Source organism: Diplotaxodon limnothrissa, linkage group LG6 (assembly GCF_057381915.1).
Source record: "Diplotaxodon limnothrissa isolate DT_005_m linkage group LG6, D_limnothrissa_male_GT1.1, whole genome shotgun sequence".
NCBI classification, from domain to species: domain Eukaryota; kingdom Metazoa; phylum Chordata; class Actinopteri; order Cichliformes; family Cichlidae; genus Diplotaxodon; species Diplotaxodon limnothrissa.
Window position 1 is genome coordinate 3,952,597 of NC_140601.1, and position 23,550 is coordinate 3,976,146.

At 42.9% G+C, this 23,550-nt stretch overlaps 2 protein-coding genes across 2 annotated transcripts; one reads left to right on the forward strand and one right to left on the reverse strand.

Annotated features, from left to right (window-relative positions):
* The first annotated feature begins 16,789 nt into the window (after window positions 1-16,789).
* smim28 (small integral membrane protein 28) lies at window positions 16,790-18,663 on the forward strand. Its single transcript, XM_085355383.1, has 2 exons — window positions 16,790-16,888; window positions 18,250-18,663. Exons 1-2 carry the CDS (start codon window positions 16,790-16,792, stop codon window positions 18,661-18,663), a joined length of 513 nt encoding a protein of 170 aa, XP_085211509.1.
* A 2,800-nt stretch (window positions 18,664-21,463) lies between these two features.
* LOC146629925 (lysozyme C, milk isozyme-like) lies at window positions 21,464-23,346 on the reverse strand. Its single transcript, XM_085355479.1, has 5 exons — window positions 23,145-23,346; window positions 22,166-22,366; window positions 21,918-21,981; window positions 21,662-21,706; window positions 21,464-21,533 (listed from the first exon to the last, which is right to left on the reverse strand). Exons 1-5 carry the CDS (start codon window positions 23,344-23,346, stop codon window positions 21,464-21,466), a joined length of 582 nt encoding a protein of 193 aa, XP_085211605.1.
* Between the last annotated feature and the right edge of the window lie 204 nt (window positions 23,347-23,550).

The following is a 23,550-nucleotide window of genomic DNA, read 5'->3' on the forward strand; positions in this document are numbered from 1 at the left end:
CTCCGCCGGCAGCCAGCCGTGCCTGAGTGACCGAGCCCCAGGCCGAGAGGCCGGGGGCACCCCACCTCTGAAGTGGCCCGAGCGAGCCCCAGGCTCCAGGCCCCGATAAGCGGCCGCCAAGGAGTGAGCATCAGCAGCAACTCAAAGCCTTTTAAGCATGTAGACATGGTCAAGACAGCTTGCTGCATTTCATACTGAGCATCAGAATAAGGAAGAAAGAGGATTGAATCATTAATCTCACACAGCCTGATTTTCCTGCACAGCCATTTACATGGAATGGTCTGAAATGAGAAAAATCCAGTTATCCAGTTCCAAGATATCTTTACCCAGCAGTCCTCTCGGTAAATGTACAGTCCTGATCAAATGCTTAAGAGCACTTGAAAAATGGCAAAAAAAATATCTTATATTGCATGGTTGAGTCTTAGCAGGGTTTGAAGTATAGCTTCAACATGCAACAAGAAGAAATAAGAGTGAGACAACACATTTTTTTATGAGCATGCAATTTATTGAAAAAAAACGCTTAAACTGAAACAGGCTATTTTACAGCTGATCAAAAGTTTAGGACCACATGCCTTTAAAAGGTCAAATCTGTGCAAAAGTGTGGATTTATTGCCATTTTCTGTAAGGTAGTCACACTGTCATGATGTTCTGATGGCAAAGTCAAAAACCCTTCTCCTTCTTGAACATGGGCGGGTTGTTGAACTGCATAAGCAGCGTCTCTCAGAGCGCACCATTGCTGCTGAGGTGGGACGCAGTAAGACAGTCATTAGGATTTTCTTAAATGATCCTGACGGTTATGTGGATGGGGATACAAGTCGGAGATCGGTAGCGTTACAGAAAAACACTGAAATGTACACAACAATGGGAAAGAACAAGAGGAAAAAAAGATACCTCTACTCATGCTGTGCTTCCATGGTAGGACAGCACGAGAACAGGAAACAAAAAAACTCCTCTGCACAAAAAGCACATAAATGTCCACAGCACAACTTTGTGAAAGACATGACAAGCCACAGGATTGGGTGGGGGGTGAGGAGTAATACGAAGCGAACACAGCAGCCGCCCTGCACAGCGCTACCATTCCAGCACGGCACACAGACCTGCCGTGTTCCCCCGCAGGAAACAAGCATCGAAGGCGTTTGGAAAGGGAGGGGGATGAGTGTGTGCTTATCAGTGTAAGTGTATGTGTGTGCGTGTCCATAGTTCAGCTGAGACAGTGTCCTTCGCCCTGCCAGGCTAAGTAAACAGTCTACCAGCCAACCCAGGTGGCCTTGCATGGAATGGGAAGGAACAGACTAAACACAGTCGTTATCAGGGTGTTGTTTTTCGGCTCCAGCCCTGTTCTTCAGGAACTTCACTGGCTCCCTGTGAAATTCCGGATAATATTCAAACTTCTTCTGCTCACCTTCAAGGCCATTCATAACCTCGCTCCTCCTTACCTTTCTGACCTGTTAAGCACTACCTGTTCTGCCCTTTCACTTTGATCTTCTTCTTCTATCCAGCTTGCTGTACCTTCCTTCCGCCTCACCACCATGGGAAGCAGAGCTTTCAGCTGCTCTGCTCCCAGGCTGTGGGACTCTCTACCCCCAGAAATAAGAAACATTGGTTCTCTCCCCCAGTTTAAATCTCAACTCAAAACCCATCTGTTCAAATCTGCATATTCACTGTGAATCCACTGTTTGTTCATTTTATTTTATGCTTTTGTTTTATTTTTCTTATTTTGTCATCGTTTTATTATGTGTTTTATCCTATTGTAAAGTGTCCTTGGGTGACTTGAAAGGCACTCATGAATAAAATATATTATTATTATTATTATTATTATTATTATTAAATATGACTCTGTTCTTGTTATTGGTGATTTTAACATGCACATCTGTTGTAAGGATGACCTGCTTGCTAAAGACTTTCTTGCTTTAACTGACTCTTTTAACCTCCTACAGTGGGTAAATGGACCAACCCATGTTAAAGGCTATATGTTGGACTTGTTCTTTACGTATGGCCTGGATATATGTATTAAGGATATAAATGACGCTGGAATGATCATTTCCCAGTTATTTTTGATATTGGTTTATCTGCCGTGGGACCGCAGTCTGTAGCTCCCTCTTGTCTGCTACATATACTCAGCTCTGAAGCTGTGTCAAAGTTTGCTGTGTCTTTTTTGGATTCGGTATTTTTGATTCCTGACTGCTGCTCAATTCGCTCATCTGATGGTTATGCTAATATTTTGTTATCATTATTTTCTTCTACCCCTGATTTGGCTGTACCTGACTGCTGTTCTCTCTGCTCGGTTGATGGTTATGTTAATATCTTGTTAGCTCTTTGTTCTTCTATTCTTGAGTCTCCTGCTCCCATCAAAATGAAGCGCTCTAGAACCTACTCTCATTGCTGGCTAAATAATACTACGCATGCCTTACGACGTGTTTGTCGCTGTGATGATAGAAGGTGGAAAAAAGGTAAACTTCAGGTCTCTTATGATATGTTACGGACTAGCCGCTCAAATTTTCAAACTGCTGCTAGAATGGCTAAAGCATCTTTTTCTCCCAAAGTCATTCTGGCTAATGGTCATTAACCATTAGTACTGAGCAGAATGGCTAATGACCTAATGCTGAGCCAGAATTTGTTACTTAGTTTTTAAGTAACAAATTTTAAGTAAAAAATTTTGTTACTTAAAATTTTTAATTCTGTTGTTAATCCCTGTTCTGATATTCCTTTACTATATTCACAAGCTCTTTGTGAGCGTTTTCAAATTCTCTTTTTAGATAAGGTTTCATCTTGAAAGTCTTCCTCTTCATCTGCTTCTTGTCCTGTTTTTTCCTCTGGGTGTAATTCAACTTTTCATCGAGTTGAGCCCGTGGTACTTTTGACTCTCAAGCAGCTGGTTGATCAACTGAAAAACACCAATACTATGTTTGATATTCTCCCATCACGCATTGTTAAGGGCTGCTTTGATGTAACTGGACCAAGCATTCTATTCTTAATAATTTAAGAATAGTCTCTGGATCCGTCCCACTGGCCTTTAAGCATGCTGTAGTCCAGCCTATTCTAAAAAAAAAAAGAATCTTTTTTTTTTTTTTTTTTTTTTTCAAAGAATCTTGATTGTTATGATCTCTTGAACTACAGACCGATCTCTAAGCTTCCATTTCTGTCCAAGATCCGGGAGCAACTAGTTCTTTCTCAGCTTCGGGCGTATTTAGACGCAAACAACATTGCAGAGAAATTTCAGTCTGCCTTTAAGCCACGGCTCAGCACTGAAACTGCCTTGCTTAGAGTTCTCAATGACCTTCTTATAAGCACTGATTCTGGACGCTCTGTGGTCCTGGTTTTATTGGACCTTTCCTCTGCTTTTGATATGGTGGATCATAACATTCTTCTACTAAGACTTGAGCATACTGTGGGTATTAGAGGCACTGCCCTTAACTGGTTTAAATCTTATCTGGCTGACAGGTCCTTCCCGGTTAATTTGGGCAACTTCTCGTCTTCCTTGGTACCTGTACGCTGTGGTGTGCCTCAAGGATCTGTATTAGGCCCTATTCTCTTCTCATTATATCTGCTCCCTCTTGGAGCAATTTTTGATAAGTATAATATTACCTTTCATTGCTATGCCGATGACATACAGATTTACTTTGAGATTACTGACGATCTTGCTGTGTCTTTTCATTATTTTCGTGAATGAATGCGTGGGGTTAAAGATTGGTTTAAGAGTAATTCTCTTGTCTTGAACAAAGAGAAAACAGAGATTGTGGTGTTCGACAGTAAAATCCTCCGCGACCAATTGTGTGCTGCTTTGATGCCCTTTGCTAGTTCCTCTTCTGATTATGCCAGTAATTTGGGTATATTATTGGATAGCTCGTTTAAATTCGACACGCAAGTGTCTGCTGTAGTGAGGTGTAGTTTTCATCAGCTGCACCTTATTTCTAAGGCTATGCACTATGTTCCTCATAAAGACCTGGAGAAACTTATTCACGCATTTGTGACCTCCAGGTTGGATTACTACAACTCTCTTTACATTGGCCTTTCCTCCTCCCTTCTCCTTAGGTTGCAGACTGTCCAGAATGCAGCAGGAAATTTCCCTCCATCACTCCTGGTCTTGCCGGCTTGCACTGGCTGCCAGTTAAGTACCGTATTCAATTTAAAATACTACTCTGCACGTACAAAATTCTTAATAATTTAGCGCCGAGCTACCTCAATGAACTTCTTAGGTTACACACTCCTGTCAGAGCACTTAGATCTGCTACCCAACTACCAAGGTGGAGCAATCTCGTTCTCGGCTGAAGTCTCGGGGCGACCTTGCATTTGCTGTAGCTGCCCCAGTCTTATGGAACAATTTTCCTGTTGCTATCTGGGTGTCTGACTTTATGTCATTGTTTAAATCACGGTTAAAGACATTTATTTAATCTTGCGTTGCCATCTAGCTATTTAATAATAATAATAATAATAATAATAATAATAATAATAATAATACATTTTATTCATAGGCGCCTTTCAGACCCTCAAGGTCACCTTACAGTAACACGTAAACAATACCATAAAAAACATAAGAAAAATGTATAAATAGCAAACATGGTAAGATAAAATTTAGACATAAACAGTCATAAAAGTATAAAAGCAAATATAAAAACTGAGCAAGGTAAAAATGGCCTAAGACAGATCAGGTGTATGCAATTCTAAATAGATGAGGTTTGAGACGTGATTTAAAAGTGGTGAGACAGTGTGTGGTCCGTAGAGCAAGTGGAAGTGAATTCCAAAGTCTCGGGGCAGAACAACTAAAGGCTCTAAGTCCAATGGTAGTCAGACGAGCAGGTGGAACATAATATGATCACCTGGATTTTGAACTAACTGCAATTTATGGAGGGATTTATGAGGTAGACCATAGAGAAGAGAATTACAGTCATCCAGACGAGATGTGACAAGAGCATTGACAAGTATGGCGGTACTGTCTGGTGTGAGTGAGGGACGAAGACGGTTAATATTACGAAGATGAAAGTAGGAAGACCGAGTGATAATATTTATATGTGCTGTGAAGGACAGAGTGCTATCGAGGATGACACCAAGACTCTTAACCCGAGGGGAGGGTGTGACACCAGAGTTATCAATGGATAACGAAAGACTGGTTGGAACTGTAGTCAGTTTTGATCTGGTGCCTATTTAAATGAATTCTGTTTTATTGCCATTAAGTTTAAGAAAGTTGTGAGGAAACCAGACCTTGATTTCACTTAAACAGTCAGAAATGGATGTGGGTGCAAGAGTAGCTGTGGGTTTGGAGGATAGGTAGAGCTGGGTGTCATCTGCGTAGCAGTGAAACTGGATGTTATGCTTCCTAAAAATATTACCTAGGGGTAGGAGATAGATGATAAAAAGTAAAGGACCCAGGACAGAGCCTTGGGGTACACCGGAATTAACTGGAGTAGATACTGATCTGTGAGGGAGTAATTGAACAAACTGTGAGCAGCCAGAGAGATAAGAAATAAACCAGGTGAGTACTGTACCATGCCAATAGATGCTAATCTGTGAAGGAGGATGCAGTGGGAGATAGTATCAAAAGCTGCTGTAAGGTCAAGGAGAATGAGGATGGATATAAGTCCAGAATCAGCTGCAAGCGGAAGATCATTGGTGATTTTTACTAGGGCTGTTTCTGTACCGTGACATGAACGGAAGCAAGACTGAAACTGTTTGTACACGTTATTTCCAGTAAGATGACGATGAACCTGTGCAGCCACTATCTTTTCAAGATTTTTTGCTAGGAAAGGGAGATTTGAAATTGGCCTGAAATTATTTAGATTGGAGGGATCTGAACCATTCTTTTTCAGTATTGGGGTTATTATTGCAGCTTTAAGAGAAGAAGGAACAGAACCAGATATAAGAGATGAGTAATATTGTATACAATATTAGCAATCAGTGGGGCAAGAGATGGGAATGAGAGTTTAACAAGATTTGTCGGCAGTGGATCAAGTTTACACTACGATGACTTTAAGTTAGTAATTATGGAAGATAGCTGAGTTATTGTGGGAAGTTCAAAATTGGATAGAGAGAATGAGGACAAAAAATGCAGATAGAACAATTGACCATAACACAGGACGAGGGCAATTGTTGGTAAAGATTCTCAATCTTGGTGTAAAAAAAGTCCATAAATTTGTTGCAAACTGCGACAGAGTGTGCATGTATGGCAAAGGTATCTGGGGGTTTAACAATATTATGCAATGTAGAAAACAAAGTGCAAGTGTTTCCTTCAGCGGATTCAATAACAGAGGTGTAGTAAGCAGATTTAGCATGATGAATAGCTTCTTTATAATGTTGTATATGACTGAGATACATGTCCTTGTGAATAGTATTCCTGGAGAGACATTCCAGGCAGCGTCCGGTAGCTTTAAGTTGGCGAAGTTCAGATGAGTACCATGGCGCAGAGCGAGAGAAAGAAACAGTTCAAGTTTTTTGGGGAGCCAAGGTATCTAAGAGGTTGATTAAGTTCATTGTTATAGTGAGATACCAGGTCGTCTATGGAAGCTGAGGCATTAGTGGTAGGTAAATATATTAATGCCATGGGAAAGAGCTGATAGATCAATGCCCCTAATATTTCTAAAAGTAATTGAGCGGTTTTGTTTATTTTTGTATAGTGGGAAACTAGCATTGAATAAAACTAATTTATGGTCTGAAAAAGGCATGTCCAATACAGCACAATTCTTAGGGGTGACACCAATCCAGCAAACAAGATCCAAAATGTGTCCTTTGGAGTGTGTGGGAACGTCCATATATTGGTGTAAGCCAAAATTGTCCAGACAGGATATAAACAGGATATAAAATCTCTTGTGAGTATTTGATGTGTGTTGATACATTTTTATCTGTTATGCTTTGTTAACTACTTTTATGTATTATGATTGTTATGGTTTTCATATTTAATACGTGCTGGGTATTTTCTCTTTTCCCTCTCCCATCTCCTTTTTTCCTATGTTATTTTGTCAAGCATCTTGGTATACCCTTGGTTTTTCACTGTGCTTTATAAATAATGTTTATTATTATTATTATTATTGACCAATCGATTAAAATGTAAAATAATTAGATTAAACAGTTAGTAGGCATAGTACCAACTAATGGCAATGGTGATGACTAGTTGACTGGTTGACAACTTAGACACATCCTTTGTTTAAACCAACGCAGCACTTAATCATTAGTTATTATTAATCTTTCACTCTCTTCCACAGTGTGTCCTTGTTCCCTCACTCAGCATGCAGCATTATTTACCATCCCCAAATTGAAGGACACGTTATATTTAATGGGAAATGGGAGATCAGAGACAGGCCACGAACTGGGCATCTTAAAAAGACCACACCACAAGAAGACCATTTCCTTACCCTGTCAGCACTTAGGAACCACAGGCAGTCTCTTAAAGCTTTGCACTCAAGGTTTACAGAATAATATTGATGATGGCTCTCTATTTAGCTAGGTCAAGTGATGGCTTTTGAAGCAACGGCTTAACTACTGCCAGCTTCAAGGCCCGTGGTGCATAGCTGTTTAATAGAGGTCGGTTGAAAAGACTGCACAGAGCAAACCTCCAGTCTTATTGTACTGCAATGGCTGCCCTTCACCGTCAGGCCCATTGGTGGTGTGCTGATTCTGGCAACATGTGCACTGGAACCTGAACATGTGGAGAGAGGTTCAGCTGTGTGTCCAGATTCTGCCAATGACAGTTGAATTGCTGAGTCAAAATGTGGAGAAGATACAGAGAACACTATTCTGATTGCTGGCCAATAGGCTGGTGGCAGTGTGATGGTGTGGGTCAGCATCACTTTCACTGGAAAACAAGGTTTTTCATCATTGGAGGCAATCTCAGTGCAGAGGGATATAGAGATGTTATTCTGCAACCAATGGCAGTCTGTCATAGTACGGCTGTGTGCCGGCAGGAATTGGACCCAAACGCAAACTCACTGGAGACAGGACTGAACTCAAAATGGCAGCTTTTATTGCTGAACACAAAGACTCTAACAAAACACACAGGGAGCTACAGGTAGAAACACACAGCATGAGGGTACAACGCGACAGGGAGCACAGGAAAACACAGGGCTTAAATACACAGGGGAGTAATTAGGAAATGGGCAACAGGAGGGAGACACAGCTGGGAGAAATTAGGCTAACGAGACAGGAGAAAGGTAAAACTGAACACATTGACATGAGACATGAACTTTCAGAACAAAACAGGAAACTAACAGACAGAACCAGAACGGACACTGAACTTGGCAGGCAGACTCACGAGCAGACACAGTGACACCATGGACAGACAGGGAACACAGGCAGGCATGAAACAAGCACACTAACACATAGCAAACCTAAACAAAAGACAAGGCAGAATAAACAAGTATATAGAAGAATATAAAGAAACACAAAACATCGAGTCCTCAGACTCAGGACCATGACAGCAGTCCATATTGTCAAACTTTGGGACTGAACTCTATCCTTCTGACAATGCTCATCACCACAGAGCAGGATTTGTTAGAGACTACAGAATTTGAGAGTGGAGAGGTCTGCCTGCAGTCTTCACCCAACTCCACTGAGCATTTATGGCTGCTGTTTAAAAGAAAGTAAACAGGCTTTCAATTCAAGGAGCTTAATATTGTAAGGTAAAGACCCTACAATAACACAAAGAAAACAGAGTAAAAATCAAGAATACGACCTCCTGTGAGAAAGCACTTTGGCGACAGTGGGTTTCCTTTTAAGAAACCTCCAGCAGAGCCAGGCTCAGGCAGGGGCTGCCATTCACTGTATCCAGTTGGGGTGAGGGGAGCAAGACAGGACAAAGACATGCTATGGAAGAGAGTCAAAGATTGATAATAACCAATAATTAAATACAGAGTGATGTATAAACGTATGGTGAGCGAAAAGAGAAGAGAGAACGAGAAACAACCAGTGCATCATGAGAAGCCCTCAGCAGCTTAGACCTATTGCAGCAGTAACTAAAGGTGGATTCAGGGTCACCTGATCCAGCCCTGACTTTAGGTTTGTCAAAAAGGAAAGTGTTCCAGGTTCCACAGAGGAGGGGCCTTAAAGCTGAAGGCTCTGCTTCCCATATTACTTTGAAATATCCTAGGAACCACAAGTAAGCCCACAGTCTGAGAGCAAAGTGCTCTGAGGTGATATGGTACTACAAGGTGATCAAGATACGATGGAGTCCAAAAGCCATTAAGAGTAAGCAACACTTTTGATACCATGTTGCCCATTTCTGGAGCCGACTACCATAACCTCAGTTTTATTTAAATTTAGCAGCAAAAAACAAAAAAACTAAAATTAGAGGCCATCCAGGCCTTTATATCTTTAAGACATTCCTGTAGTTTAACTAATTAGTGTGTGTTATACCAGGCTTTACGGATAGATAGAGTTGAGTGTCATCTGCATAGCAGTGAGAATGTATGCTATGCCTCCTTATGATACTGCCTGAGGGAAACATGTATAATGTAAACAGAACTGGTCCTAGCACTGAACCCTGTAGAACTCCATAATTAACCTCAGTGTGTGAAGAGGACTCTCCATTTACATGCACAAATTGGAATCTATTAGATAGACATGAATCAAACCACTGCATTGCAGTACCTTTAATACCTTTACAGCATGCAGTCCTCACTGCAATAAATTATTATGGTCAACAGTATCAGTCAGGTGTTTTACAGCTACTCTTTCAAAAATTTTTGAGGTAAACGGAAGATTGGGGTGTGGCCTATAATTAGCTAAGACAGCTAGGTCAAGTGATGCCCGTTGTGCATAGCTGTTTCATAGAGGTAGGTTGATCATATCTAAGATTCAAACATTGCAATTTAAACACATTACCTATTACAAAAAAATCACAGTTTGGTGAAATAATCTTTTTGAAAAGGGTGTCAGTATCTGAAACCAGGTCTTCAAATGACAAAGTGACTTGCTAAGACGGGGATGTTTTAGTTGGTAGGTCAGACACTTTGAAAGTGTCACGGTCCTGGGTCGGGTCGACCCAGCATTTTGAGTTTCTTATGTTTTGGTTTATTTTTGCATTATGGATTAGTTATTCTCTGGTGGTACTGTTTTGATTACGATTATATTCTGATTCTTTAGTTATCTGATGATGATGTTGATGACGATGATGATTATTTCTGGTTTAGGTTTTGTTATCTTGCCCTTATGTTTAGTTTAGGTTGCCTGTGCTTAGTCGTCTCTGCCCGTATGTCCCTCTGTTTGTCCATGACGTAATTATGCCTGTTTACGAGTCTGTCTCTGTCTGGCGTGTGCTTCCTGTTTTATTTTGTAGGTCAGCCGTGCCTCCCAGCTGTTTCCTCTTCGCTCTATTCACCTCTTGTATTTAGTGTCTGTGTCTTCCCCTACTCGGTGTCACATCGTTAACGTCTGTTCACCCTCGCTTCCTCTGTGTGTTCCGTTTGCCAGCAAGCCAGCCTTCCTGCCTACTTATTCCGTTCTTCCAGTTTAGTTAGTGTTTTTCTGTTCTGCTTCTTACCAGCAATAAAGCTGTGTGTTTTGAATTACTTCCGCCTCAGTGAGTCCTGCATTTTGGGTCCTCTCTTCCTGCCTGCCTACACACAGACATGACAGAACGATGCGACCACAACCAGGACCCAGCGGACTCGTCCCGGGAGTGTGATCTCTCCCGCATCCAAGGTTTGATGAAGCGGATTTCCCACACCAAAGACACTACGACTATGGTGGTTGGGATTAACGCTATCAAAGCCATCCTGGAGGGAAATCCTCACCTGCGCCAGCTAAGAGGATTTATGGGCTATATGGACCAGCTGCACGAAGCCCAGGAGGTGCTACAAGCTTGCGAACTCGCGGCTTTTGCCCGCTCCCAGTTTGCCAACCTGAAGCCACCGCAGCAGCAGCCGCGGAGCACGGAGCTTCCCGCTACGGAGCAGCGACGGTCACAGGGGAGAGGCGTCTCCACACCTCTGCCGCGGGATTCCTCCGCGTGCTGTTTCGAGCCAAATTCACCGGCCTCCTTCTTGGCAGCGATGTGGTCAGAGGATGAGGAGCAAGTTGTCATCCCTCCGCCACTTCTGTTCCCTCGTCTGGGAGGAAACGCCGCTCACGCCGCCGGCACCCCTTACCTCAGCTGGATTCGGGAACTTCTGAGCAGCCGGCTGGGGTGAGTGACAAGAACACTTTTTCTGTCTCGTCTGAGGGGGGCTGTTCCCTCTCAGGGGATTTAAAGGACTTTGTTCATACTCCTTTGGAGCTTAGAACCATACCCAATAAACCGAAGGTTAACTCAGAGACTAAAAATTCCAGAGAAGCACTTGTTGCTGCTAAACTAGTGTCTCCTGACCCTATGGGGCTAGTGCAGCCTGCTCTTCCCCCCACTGGCAGCTCAGCCGAGCGGTCTTTGCCTCCTATTTCTGCTAAGAGCCCAGACGAGCTCAGCCTGCCTGCTAAAGACTGTTTTTTACCTGCCCACTCAGAGCAGGGGAACCCGAGGAAAACTGTTTTCTCTGAGCCCATCCAGCGGGTGAAACTGTGCTCTGGAGGCTCAGGAGAACATAGGCCACCACCCTCTTTACGTTTGCTACAAACACCTCTTCAGCCAGAAGCTCAGTTAGTTGCCCGACGGTCCCCAGTTCAGTCTCCTCCTGTTCTCCAGTCAGTTCAGTCTCCTCCCGTTCTCCAGTCAGTTCAGTCTCCTCCCGTTCTCCAGTCAGTTCAGTCTCCTCCCGTTCTCCAGTCAGTTCAGTCTCCTACTCAGTCGAGTTCAGTGCACTCTCTTGTATTGCCAGCACCTCAGCCATTAGCACTGCCTGCTCCTCAGCCACCATCTCCACCCACTTGTTTTCAGGAGGAGGATAGCCCCACACAGACTTTTGTTGCTCCTCAAGACCTGGCTAAATTTGAGACTTTTGCTCTCTCCAGGGCCTCCCCAGAGGTTAGATGTCAGCATTCAGTTAACTCTGGCCCCCTGGATGTAAAGAAGCCAGCGCTACCTGTTTTTTCCCTGCCAGAGGTCCCCGGGCCTGCTGGTTCTGTTCCGTGCCTGCCAGAGGTCCCCGAGCCTGCTGGTTCTGTTCCGTGCCTGTCAGAGGTCCCCGGGCCTGCTGGTTCTGTTCTGTGCCTGCCAGAGGTCCCCGGGCCTGCTGGTTCTGTTCCGTCTCTGCCAGAGGTCCCAGAGCCTGCTGGTTCTGTTCTGTGCCTGCCAGAGGTCCCCGAGCCTGCTGGTTCTGTTCCGTCTCTGCCAGAGGTCCCAGAGCCTGCTGGTTCTGTTCCGTGCCTGTCAGAGGTCCCCGGGTCTGCTGGTTCTGTTCCGTGCCTGCCAGAGGCCCACGTGCCTGCTGGTTCAGTCCTGTGTGTGCCAGGGGCCCACGTGCCTGCTGGTTCAGTCCTGTGTGTGCCAGGGGCCCCGGTGCCCGCTGGTTCTGAGACTGTTTTCGCTGGGGGGCCCGTGGAGCCCGTGGAGCCCGTCCAGCCTCCTGCTTCACCAGCTGGGGGGCCCGAGGAGCCCGTCCAGCCTCCTGCCTCGCCAGCTGGAGGGCCCGAGGAGCCCGTCCAGCCTCCTGCTTCGCCAGCTGGAGGGCCAGAGGAGCCCGTCCAGCCTCCTGCTTCGCCAGCTGGAGGGCCCGAGGAGCCCGTCCAGCCTCCTGCTTCGCCAGCTGGGGGGCCAGAGGAGCCCGTCCAGCCTCCTGCTTCGCCAGCTGGAGGGCCCGAGGAGCCCGTCCAGCCTCCTGCTTCGCCAGCTGGGGGGCCCGAGGAGCCCGTCCAGCCTTCTGCCTCGTCAGCTGGAGGGCCCGAGGAGCCCGTCCAGCCGCCAGCTGCAGCTTCATCCACGCCGCCAGCAGCAACATCAGCTTCATCCACGCCGCCGGCAGCAACAGCAGCTTCATCCACGCCGCCGGCAGCAGCAGCAGCTTCGTCCTCGCCTGCTGCAGCCTCATCATCCTCGCCAGCTGCAGCCTCCTCATCAGCGTCGCCTGGTCCAGCTTCAGCATCCTCATCAGCGTCGCCTGGTCCAGCTTCAGCATCCTCATCAGCGTCGCCTGGTCCAGCTGCAGCCTCTTCATCAGCTGCCTCATCCTCGCCTGGTCCAGCTTCAGCCTCTGTGTATTCATCCTCGCCGTCGCCTGTTCCAGCTTCAGCTACACCCACGCCGTCGCCTGTTCCAGCTTCAGCTACACCCACGCCGTCGCCTGGTCCAGCCCCGGCTTCGGTTTCAGCCTCGCCTAGTCCAGCCCCTCGCCTAGTCAATTGGCAGAACCCAAAAAAATTCACCAGCACTGAGCCGGAGTATCCAATTGGCTGTCGGGCTGTTGGGTGCCGACTGCAGCCCCGTAACCATCAGATGGCAACTGAGACTGAAGACTGGTGTAGGGGCGTCAAACAGCCAGTGACTATGTCCAGATGTTGCAGAGAGCATCCCTGATGACAGAGAGCCCTCGTCTGTGAGGTAACCACTGGGTTTTTCAACAAGACAACGCAGCAGTACACAATGACCGCAGGATAAGGGACCTCTTCCAGGAGAATAACATCACTCTTCTGGACCATCCTGCATGTTCCCCTGATCTAAATCCAATTGAGAACCTTTGGGGATGGATGGCAAGGGAAGTTTACAAAAATGGACAACAGTTCCAGACAGTAGATGCCCTTTGTGCGACCGTCTTCACCACTTGTTCCCACTCACCTCATGGAAATGCTTGCAACAAACATACCACAAGGAATTATTGAAGTGATCAATAATAACAGTGGAGCTACTGATTACTGAGTTCATGTTTGAAACTTTGATTTCTGTTGCGTTTAACAGGATTGTTGGAGGTGTGGTCCTAAACTTTTGATCAGCTGTAGAAACAGCCCATTTCAGTTTAATTGTTGTGGTTGTTTTGTTTGTTTTTTTTAATAAATTGCATGCTCAAAAAATGTTTTGTCTCACCCCCATTTCTTCTTGTTGCACGTTGAAGCTCTATTTGGAACCTTGTTAAGATCCAACCATGCAAAATATGAATTTTTGCCCATTTTCAAGTGGTCTTAAACTTTTGATCGGGACTGTACCTTGTTGATGTCATAAGAGAACTGATAGGAAGGCAACACTAATTCAAATAACTACTCATTACAAACAAACTATGTACTGAAAGCACAACACATCTCACCTTTCTTCCTGATGCTCTGTTTGAACGTAGCAGGGTTTCTTGGCCATCTCTTGATTTCATTCTTGATTGGCTGATTGGATATTTGTCTTAACAAGCAGCTGAACAGACATGCCTAATAAATGAAGACTGCCTTAACTGATCTATGAGCTTCACTAAGATTAATGAGAGTGACATTACTGCTGTGAGAATTGTGCTAAAGAAGTTGAGAAAAAACTGTAAAATTTGTACTTTTTGTATTAAAAAGAATAAGATTTGTAACATTTAGTTGGCAAAAAGAATAAAAATCTGTGGTGTCAGTCACAACAGGTCTTACTCTTTCCATGACTGTTCGCTCCACCTCTGTAGGCATGAACCCAGCCTCCTGGATTTCTGACCACTCGGCACTCCACGTGAGCCTGTATTACAGCTGCCTTCTGCACACCCATATCACTAATCCAGCTGTGACAAATCCTACTCGCTGCTAAATCTCCCCACCCTCAACTCCCCAAACCCTTCGACAGAGAAGCCATCGAGCATCCCATCGGGTTCCCTCTACACAGATGTTACAGATGGATTGCAGATGTGTAAATAAATCACTGATCAACACTGTGAGCTGCATTTTTTTTTACAGCGGGACAGCCGATGTTACTGGGTGCTATTTGTTAAATGAAAAGAAATACACCATTCAAATAAAAGTGAAAAAAAAAATGTAATTGAGTGCAGTATTGTTTAATCTGCAGCACTCACAATCAACAAACAAAACGAGTTTACTAAAAATGAGACACCCGTATGTTAGGTGAATATTTTCACACTCAGTTCTGTGCCTCCTTTGTTGTATCTTTATGCAGTCACTTTCCCCTCCATCGCAGACTTTTTCACACACACTGCATCTGAAAAGCCACAAGCACTGAGGACAACCCCACACATGCCTCATACCAACTCTTTAGCCTCCTGCCATCTGGCATCAGGGACTAAAGTATTTAGGTCCCCAGTGTCAGACTGCAACACTTTCTTCCTGTAAGCCAACAGAAAGATTAATACTCAAGGAAACTGGAAACATACACAAATACACTTCCCTAAGTGCTTGCACTTTGCAAGAAAAAATGTACATCAGTGAAGGTGTGAACAACTTTGACTCCATTTCCTAGTCTTGCCTCTTGATGACCTTGTTACACACTTTGAATTTTAATATTAATATTAATTTTAATATTAACCTGCCAATCCAAGTCAGTTCCTACTTCAGAGTCCACAGGTGAGTTTTTAAGGTTGAAGTCTCCTACTTATGTACTTGAGGTGCTTTACTTAAGTATTAGGATATTTAATCTATTAACTCATTCACTGCCATTGACGTCTATAGACGTCAATTGAAAACATACGTTTGAAAATGGCTGGCAGTGAATGAGTTAACATAAAATCTATTAATATATCTATCACATAGGTGGTACTTCTATACCTATGCTATAGTACTCATGTAGCATATGAGACAACACAAAGGCATAATAATGTAATGTCACAATGTAACAATGTAATGGGATACTTTTGTAATTCATAACTTTCACTACTTAATAATACTGAAGAGACCTACAGACTGTCACCAAGTTTTTATTCATTAAACTCTGTCGCATCCATCATGCTAGGATCTACGGTATAAACTGGCTTGAGGCAACTGTGAATGACTGTGGTTTAAATAAAGTTGAATTCAACTGAATTGACAGACTAGGAAAATCTCTTTGAAAATGAAACAGAATATTTAATGATACTTTGCTCCAAAAAAGTTGTATATAAACACATAGGCACGACATTCTAGAACAAAGAGAGCTCAGGTGTATTAAATTCAAAGTGATCACTCTCATGCTCATCTGTATAAGCACCATCATCAGTCAGAGCTTGATGGCTGCTTTATATCCCCTGACTGAAGGCCTGTTGGGGATTTAAACCAGAGTGAGCAACGAGTCTGCGGATTTATAAACCTGGGTTGAAAGTCAGGCTTCATCTCCAGGGGACACAAGACTTCTTATCATCTGTGAAGTCTGAAACAGACTCTGAGAGGATCTTCACATGTGATGCTGGTGTCGATGCCGCCCACATGAAGGCGTCCAAAGCTTGTCAAAGAAGACTTAAAACTGTAACTGCTGTAAAAATGGCTGAATTAAGGCTGACAAAACTTGGAATAAGGGAATTCTATTTTACACTTTAACTAAATTAGCAAATATTTCTAAAAGCACCCCTTGGCTCGGACAAATGATTAAGAAAATGGATAAATGCATGAATGTTTTATCATTTTGTAGCAATAAATAGTAATACACAAATAGTTTGTAACAGGTGTGTAACTTCACTCTCAGATTGATTTATTTCTCGATTATGTCCATGTGTCTGAGGTTTGATGTAAAGTGAAGCCCCGCCTTTTTATGTAACCAAGCTTTTCACACACACGCTCATATATACTTAATATTCTTATAAGGCCGGCTGGAGTATAAAGCCTGCATGTGCGAGCATGTGAGCAGCTGCTTAGCATGTGGCCCCTCCCACCAACCGTTTGACCCCAGTTTTACTCATTTCACCGGACTCCAAGCACCCTCCTCCCCCCCAATCAGCAGCCATCTCCGCCCTGCTCTCAGCTTTGTTTACTCCCGAAACATCCGGACCAACAGCTCGAGCCAGTCTTTACTCTGTAAACATATATTTCACCATCCAACATCAATCACACACACCTCAGCATCATGCGGGGGCTACTGGATAGCAGCTGGATGAGGTTTGGACCAGCAGGCAGAGAGTCGTATGACTGGGTGACAGGATCTCCTTCAACATCAGAGCAGCAGGTGTGTAGAGTTCAGCTGTGTAAATCTGACAAATTAATCCTTTATATTAAAGCTCCCCCAACAACAACTACTACCGTACTAATAATAATAATAATGAATGAAAGAAAGAAACATTTCTCACCTAGCTTATTTTTGTGTATCCTTGTTTTTAAATTAAATGTTATAATTTTAAGATATGAGTTATTCCAGCACTGATGCTGCAGAGCCAACATCTGTTGGAATAACACCACAACACCTTAAGATGAGTTACTGGCTCCTCTGCTGCTTTGATGATAGCAGATGTTGGTTGTTAAGGAAACAGATTTTTACATTAAGCTCAAAGTTGCAGCTGTTATGTTTAATAAATACTTTTATGCTACAGTTAAATTAAAGGTTTTTTTATTTAAGTCAACTCATTTTTTTTCAGTTAATCTGATTTAATTTTCACCTGTTATATGTTCAATTCAATTCAATTGAATTCAATTTTTTTTATATAGCGCCAACATGTAACTCTGTGAAATGCAGAGTTGCCTCACTTTCCTGTTGCCTATCCAGGCAGCATTAACTAATTGCTAGAAAAAGTGAGGCAACAGGAATTAGGGACACTATGAGTGGACGTAAGAAGAACATGTTTCTTCACACGTTGTTCTCTCAAAGCTGGAGGGCTGTAGAATCACCCTTTGTTTCTGGATCAAACCGTCTCAGGGTTATGAGTGATCAGCACTGCAGATGTGCAGGTGGGACAGCTTAATCTAAAATGAAATCAATGTTATCTCACTGCAGAAACAGCTGCTGCTTATTATAAATTGCCCATAGGTGTGAATCTTAGTACGAAAGTCTGTCTGTCTCTATGTGTTAGCCCTGTGACAGACTGGCTAACTGTCCAGGGTGTACCCCGCCTCTTGCCCTGGAAAAGCTCCAGCCCCCCGGCGACCCTGAAAAGGATAAGTGGAAGAGAATGGCTGGCTGGATGGATTATTACAGCAGTTGTAGTAGTAGCAGTATTCTACTACGAGACAGCCAGGTTCCTTTTGTTTGTACAAATTTGTTCATAAAATACCAACTGTAATAATTCAACAATTTGTAAATGAAACATTCTGACACATAATTTATGCACTGTTAGTGAATGAGGGCTGTTTTTTGGTTAAATGGTACATTTTTTCAGTTTAAACATTTGATTTGTTTTTAATGTTTTATTGTGAATAAAATCTTTTGGGTTTTTTTGGGAGGGGGGGGGGGGTATAAGGTTATATACTTACCTGTACATCATTAGCAATCTGCATTAATTTGCACATCTCTTACATGAATGTGCTTATAGATGACTATGGAAGTTCTGACAGTGCTGACAAATATATCATGAATTCTTCTTTGCTGATCTCTAGGACAACAGTTTTTATGGACTCCAATTAGGATTTCCAGAAAGTGTGGAGCTGGTGGTTTACATTATCCTTCCAATTGTCTCCGTCCTCCTGCTGGCTGTCCTGGTTGGTCTGATATACTGCTGTTATTCACACAGTAAACTAAGCTTGGCTAACATCATCACTCTTGACCTTGAGGATGCAGAGAGCAGCGTTGAGTTTCTGTCCTCTCTGACCAAGAACGCCGAGCGCCACGCCAGCACCAGCTCTGATGGATCCGATGGAGTCTTTGTTATGGTCTACCTGCCTCCACCGTACGAGGAAACGCTCACCAAGATCACCAGAGCTGCCAGCCTATCCAGTTCCAAAGATGTAGAGTCCATAAAAATAGAAAATATAGAAGCAAAAATGTGTCCAGAGCTCAAATCCACTGGGTGACAATTGTCCTAAACCAGACCCAGCCAACTTAACTATCATCCAACTCTCCAGCGCAATAGAAAACTTTAGCTTCTCTTGGTTCCTGTTTTGATCTTAGTACACATCAAGTCTTGTGTGTTTTTTTTCCTCAACACTACATGTAATATCTTTTCTAGCAGCAGAGGGCAGTAGCAATCTCTGATAAAGCAAACACACCACATGCCAGTGTAAACAGATACTGGAAAGGACCATCTAGCTGTTCAAGAGCCAAACTGGACTTAAAGGGAACAAATGATATGAATTGCATGCTGGTCTTTATTTACTGTCTTTATTAAAGTTGATTCTGTTCATCTGGACGTAGCGTTTTCAGTGGGAGAAATATTTCATTATTTATCCAGGCTTCTTCAGTCTCAGCTGACTGCAGGTTTACACAACCTTATAAACAATACATTTGCACAACGACTGAAACTAGCACCACTGAATGAACAGTGGGCTGGGAGGTCAGTTTAACCCCAGTTTAACAGTTAGAAAACCTGAAACTTATGGATTTCTAACTGTTTTGGGGTCAGGACGAAAGAGTTAAAAGCCAGAGAGATGCAGTGTTTAGAGAAAACGCGTCTCAATTGTGATTGTGTGATTCTCCTGACACACAAGGGATCACTAAGGGTTAGTGTTGTAGCGTCCTGATGACACCCAGTTTGTGCTCCAGTGGATGATGAGAGTCAGACATTAAATACTGATCCGTGTCCGTAGGTTTAAGGCACACATCAGCTTTTAAATGTCCACATTACTGTTGTAAATCTCACGGTCTATGAAGGCCAACCTGCCATTTTTCGCATCCTCCCTGGTGAACTTGCTGTGTTGACCCACCGTGTTAATGTGATCAGTGAATTGTGGTATGTCCTGAGATTTGATTTTCTCCAGGTGTCATCCACATACCTGATCCAAAGCTTGTTGGTGTTCCATGGTAGGATAACAAAGCCCCCTTTTCCACTTCTACCATTTGCAGGTTGGCCAAAATCGATGAAACTGGGGAACCCATGGCACAGCCATGTTTCTGCCTGTAGTACTGACCCTTATTTCTAAAATAGGTGTAATGAAGACAGTTCCAAGAGCAAAAAAATGTGGTAAGTGCAGAGAGTGGTCCTGTTGCTGAGGTTGGGGTCACCCTGTAATCTCTTACAAACTACCTCCACTGCTTCAGTAACTGGAACACAAGTGAAGAGAGATGTAACGTCGTACCAGACCATTGCTTCATCTGCCTCTATAGTCAAAATCCGAGGTGTTCTGGATGTGGTGTTTATAAGATTGGGGAAACCTGGAGCCTGAAGAAGTCACTTGAATGAGTGATGAAATGTTTCGCCCACTGAAAACGCTACTTCCAGATAAACAGAATCAACTTTCTGGGATTTCCTTATACCTGAACGATCGAGCATGCATCAAGACATTTACTGCATGTGTGAATACACTTGTTTGTGTTCTCAACTTGTTTCGGATTTTCTTTCCCCTCTGTGACATGTGACCGTGACATGTGTGTGACTTGTCCCCAAGGACAGAGTGGAACAGAGAGAAAGACAAATGTAGAAGTGCAGGATGAAGAATCTAAAGAAACTGCATCAAAGACTGACCTCTAGTGGTAACAAGCCAGAATGACAACATCAACAAATTTGCTTACTCTAATATGGTTTTAATACACTGTATGATGTACACGATCACATGTTATGGTCATAATCTTTAGTAGAAATCTGATTTATGTTCCCAACACTGCACATGAAACCATGATAGTGGTATTATTTGTAACTATGCCAGGCTGAAAGAAGCACAGAATTGTTTTTAGCATTTGTTATTGCGTCATATATCATGTTTGAACAAAAAGATGTCTTCATTATTGAGGATCAAAAATAATTAAACTACAGCCCTTGAAGGGCTATCACCTGCCAACAAAAAGGTCCTGCATTTGAATCAAGGTGGGATCAACCTTTCTGTGTGGAGTTTGCATATTATCCAGTACTTCAGCAGCCTAACACAGTCCAAAGACATGCATAGGGGTAAGTTAACTGGCGCTTCTAAAGCAACTGGGGTGAATAAAAACATGAAATGGTTCTGGATTTTTGACACTAAAGGACACCTTGTTCGTCTCTGTGAGGCCAACAGCCTCCGACTGTATTTGACACCTTGCAGTAAGAACAAGTTGGATAGCTCTGCACCGTCCTGCTAGAACTGTTGGGGCTCTTGACAAAGCTGAAAGTGAATCTTACTTGTCGAGTACATCCTACATCTATATTGTGTCTCCTGATGCTAAAGTTTAGTAATCAACCTCACACTGGTGATGAGTGCTCCCACTCTGCCTGCTCTGTCCTCTTTCTGGTTTTGTGTAGAGACAGGCAGGGTGTGCGAGGCAGTTCCTAAAGGAAGTACACCTACTGGCTGACTGTTTTAAAAATGGCTTGATGCTAACAGCATCTTTCTTCCTTTTAACACCTTCACCACATTCATGAACTCATCACATATATTTTGATGGTAATTGAATTTGATTGTTTTGTTGTTGCTATTCAAAACTCCATTATCTGTGTGGTCTCACTGTTTTGTTTGTGCTTTGAGCTGCTCCATGGCAGTACCTGTGCCATAGGACATTATTATCTCTACTTATCTAAGTCACTGGTTAACATTTCTGTAGTCTCCTCTTCACACTGCTCATCTTAATCCACATTTCCTAGATTCAATTCAGTTCTTCCAGACAACTCTAAATCTTTACTTTACATGCTTTAGTTTTATTTTATTTTCACAAATCACTTTATTCCTGTTAACATAAGATTCATTACTAATGGCATTCAGCAAAGTACTCAGCTGCTTGCTTATCTTTGCACTTATCCTGCAAGATGAGCTTAATCCTGCAAGAGAACAGATTTGCATTAGTTTATGTATTCAAATATTGCAATTTATTAGGAATAGCATATGCACTGAGCAACGAGTTCATCTTAAAGGTCATGTTTTCAAAACAGATAAAGACATAACTCACTCTTTCTTTAGCTCCTTCCAATGGGCTGCCCCAAAACCTTTTTCACTGTGGAAATCATGAAAATAGGCACTGAAGTGAATTTCACTGAGTACTCACGGTTCCTTCTGTTAATAATTGGTGTAGTTGCAAACAAAACATTCAACTTTCTAATCTGATCACAACAAAATCTCTCAGTTGTCATCGTGGATCTTTGCTGGTTCGTTGCATCCTGTGACATCATACCGACAAATTACATAGAAAAGACAGAAAGACCTACACCAGATCGACGAAGAGCTTCATCAGACAGCGGACATCGTCTTGTATGTCATCATCAATCAAGTCTAGAAGGAGAAAAAGAAACAAACATTTTTCTAGTTCAGATGTAGATTCTGTTTATTTACATTGTCTAGGCTTGACGCTACAATTACATCTGATATTCTATCCATCAAATTTCAAGAAAATAACAAGTGAAAGATATTAAAAATCTACAAACGTACTTATTTGCCTGTAATGAATGATACTCACCCATGCAGTTTATCGCACAAATATTTGGTGATGAATTTGTGCCGTTACCACAGACCAGCTGATCCCAGAGCTGGAAAATGCCATAGAGTGTGTCGTCCGAGTCCCCAGAAGAATTGTTCTTCTGCCAAATGCCATCGTCTCTCAGCCCGTTACTGACCAAACTGGTGTTAAATTCTGATACGTTTTCCACAAAACAGACGACTGGAGAAGAAAAGAGAAGCAAACTGACAAATGTTTTTCAAACGACTGGGCATATATCTGTTTAATTTCCTCTGGATATTTATGGCTCCTAGAAGTTGCTAATAATTCCATGACTTAGTTTTTCCTAGCACCACCAACATTTCAAAACATGTCTTTTAACATATCTTAAACAAACCCGAACCAGTTTCACCTAACATTTTTACCACTAATCTGGTTGATCTGGAGGAAGAATATTTATCTGTGTTTGGGATCATTATCCTGTTGCAATATGAATCCTTCTCAAAGATGACAAAGCAGCTGCCATCTGGCATGTTTCTTTGCTATCACAGTGGTGCTTAATAAGTTGCTGAGAGTTTGCTTTGTCATTTCACGTGAATCGTCGGATCTTAGTTGTTCACATTAAAATGGGATTTCAGAGAGGAAACAGAGTCGAGCCCACAGTTAAAGTACCTTAATAATGAAACTAAAGCATAAGAGCAAGATAGAAGAGTGAGTTGGGCTAGCTTGCCATTTAAAGTGAACACCAAATTACTGTTTATATTAAAGATATACAAGAAAAAAGATGTCAGGCATGACTCTTGTCATACTCCCAGTTTGTTTACAAGTCTAATGTTTTGATTTCATCAGCTTTCAAAGACTCTATACGAGACTTAAAACAAATATCAATATAAAATCGAAGTCCTAAAATACAATGCGTCACAATCCTTGGTTTCAATAAATCCATTAAATTAAATCTATTTCATTTCTAAGCAGACTTCAGTGCATCGTTGCCACTTACTCTTGGTCACGAACTTCTCACTGTCCAGTCCTGAATCTTTTGCTTTCTGTGGAAGGCTGCTGGTTGCCCAGATCAGTTGGTCTCTCAGTTCACATTTTGGCACAATTCGTCCACCGGCCCAGCTGCAGCCCAGCACTACCAGGAGAAATATTCTGTGTACCCTCATCTTGAGTTCATCTGTCGTCTCTGACTCAAAGAGCATACGTGACTTAGAATATATCATCTGCAGAGCCGCTGGCAATAGGCCATCTCTTGTTCACTTTAGATAAATGCCATTCCCTGAATGGAGCACAATAGTTATCCCCACCAGCAGCCAATATCACATGGCTTCTGAGCTCAAAAGAGGGTGTGGGAAGAAAATGATATGTCTACCTGAAACTCTCTTTTCTTGTTTATAGGGCATGCC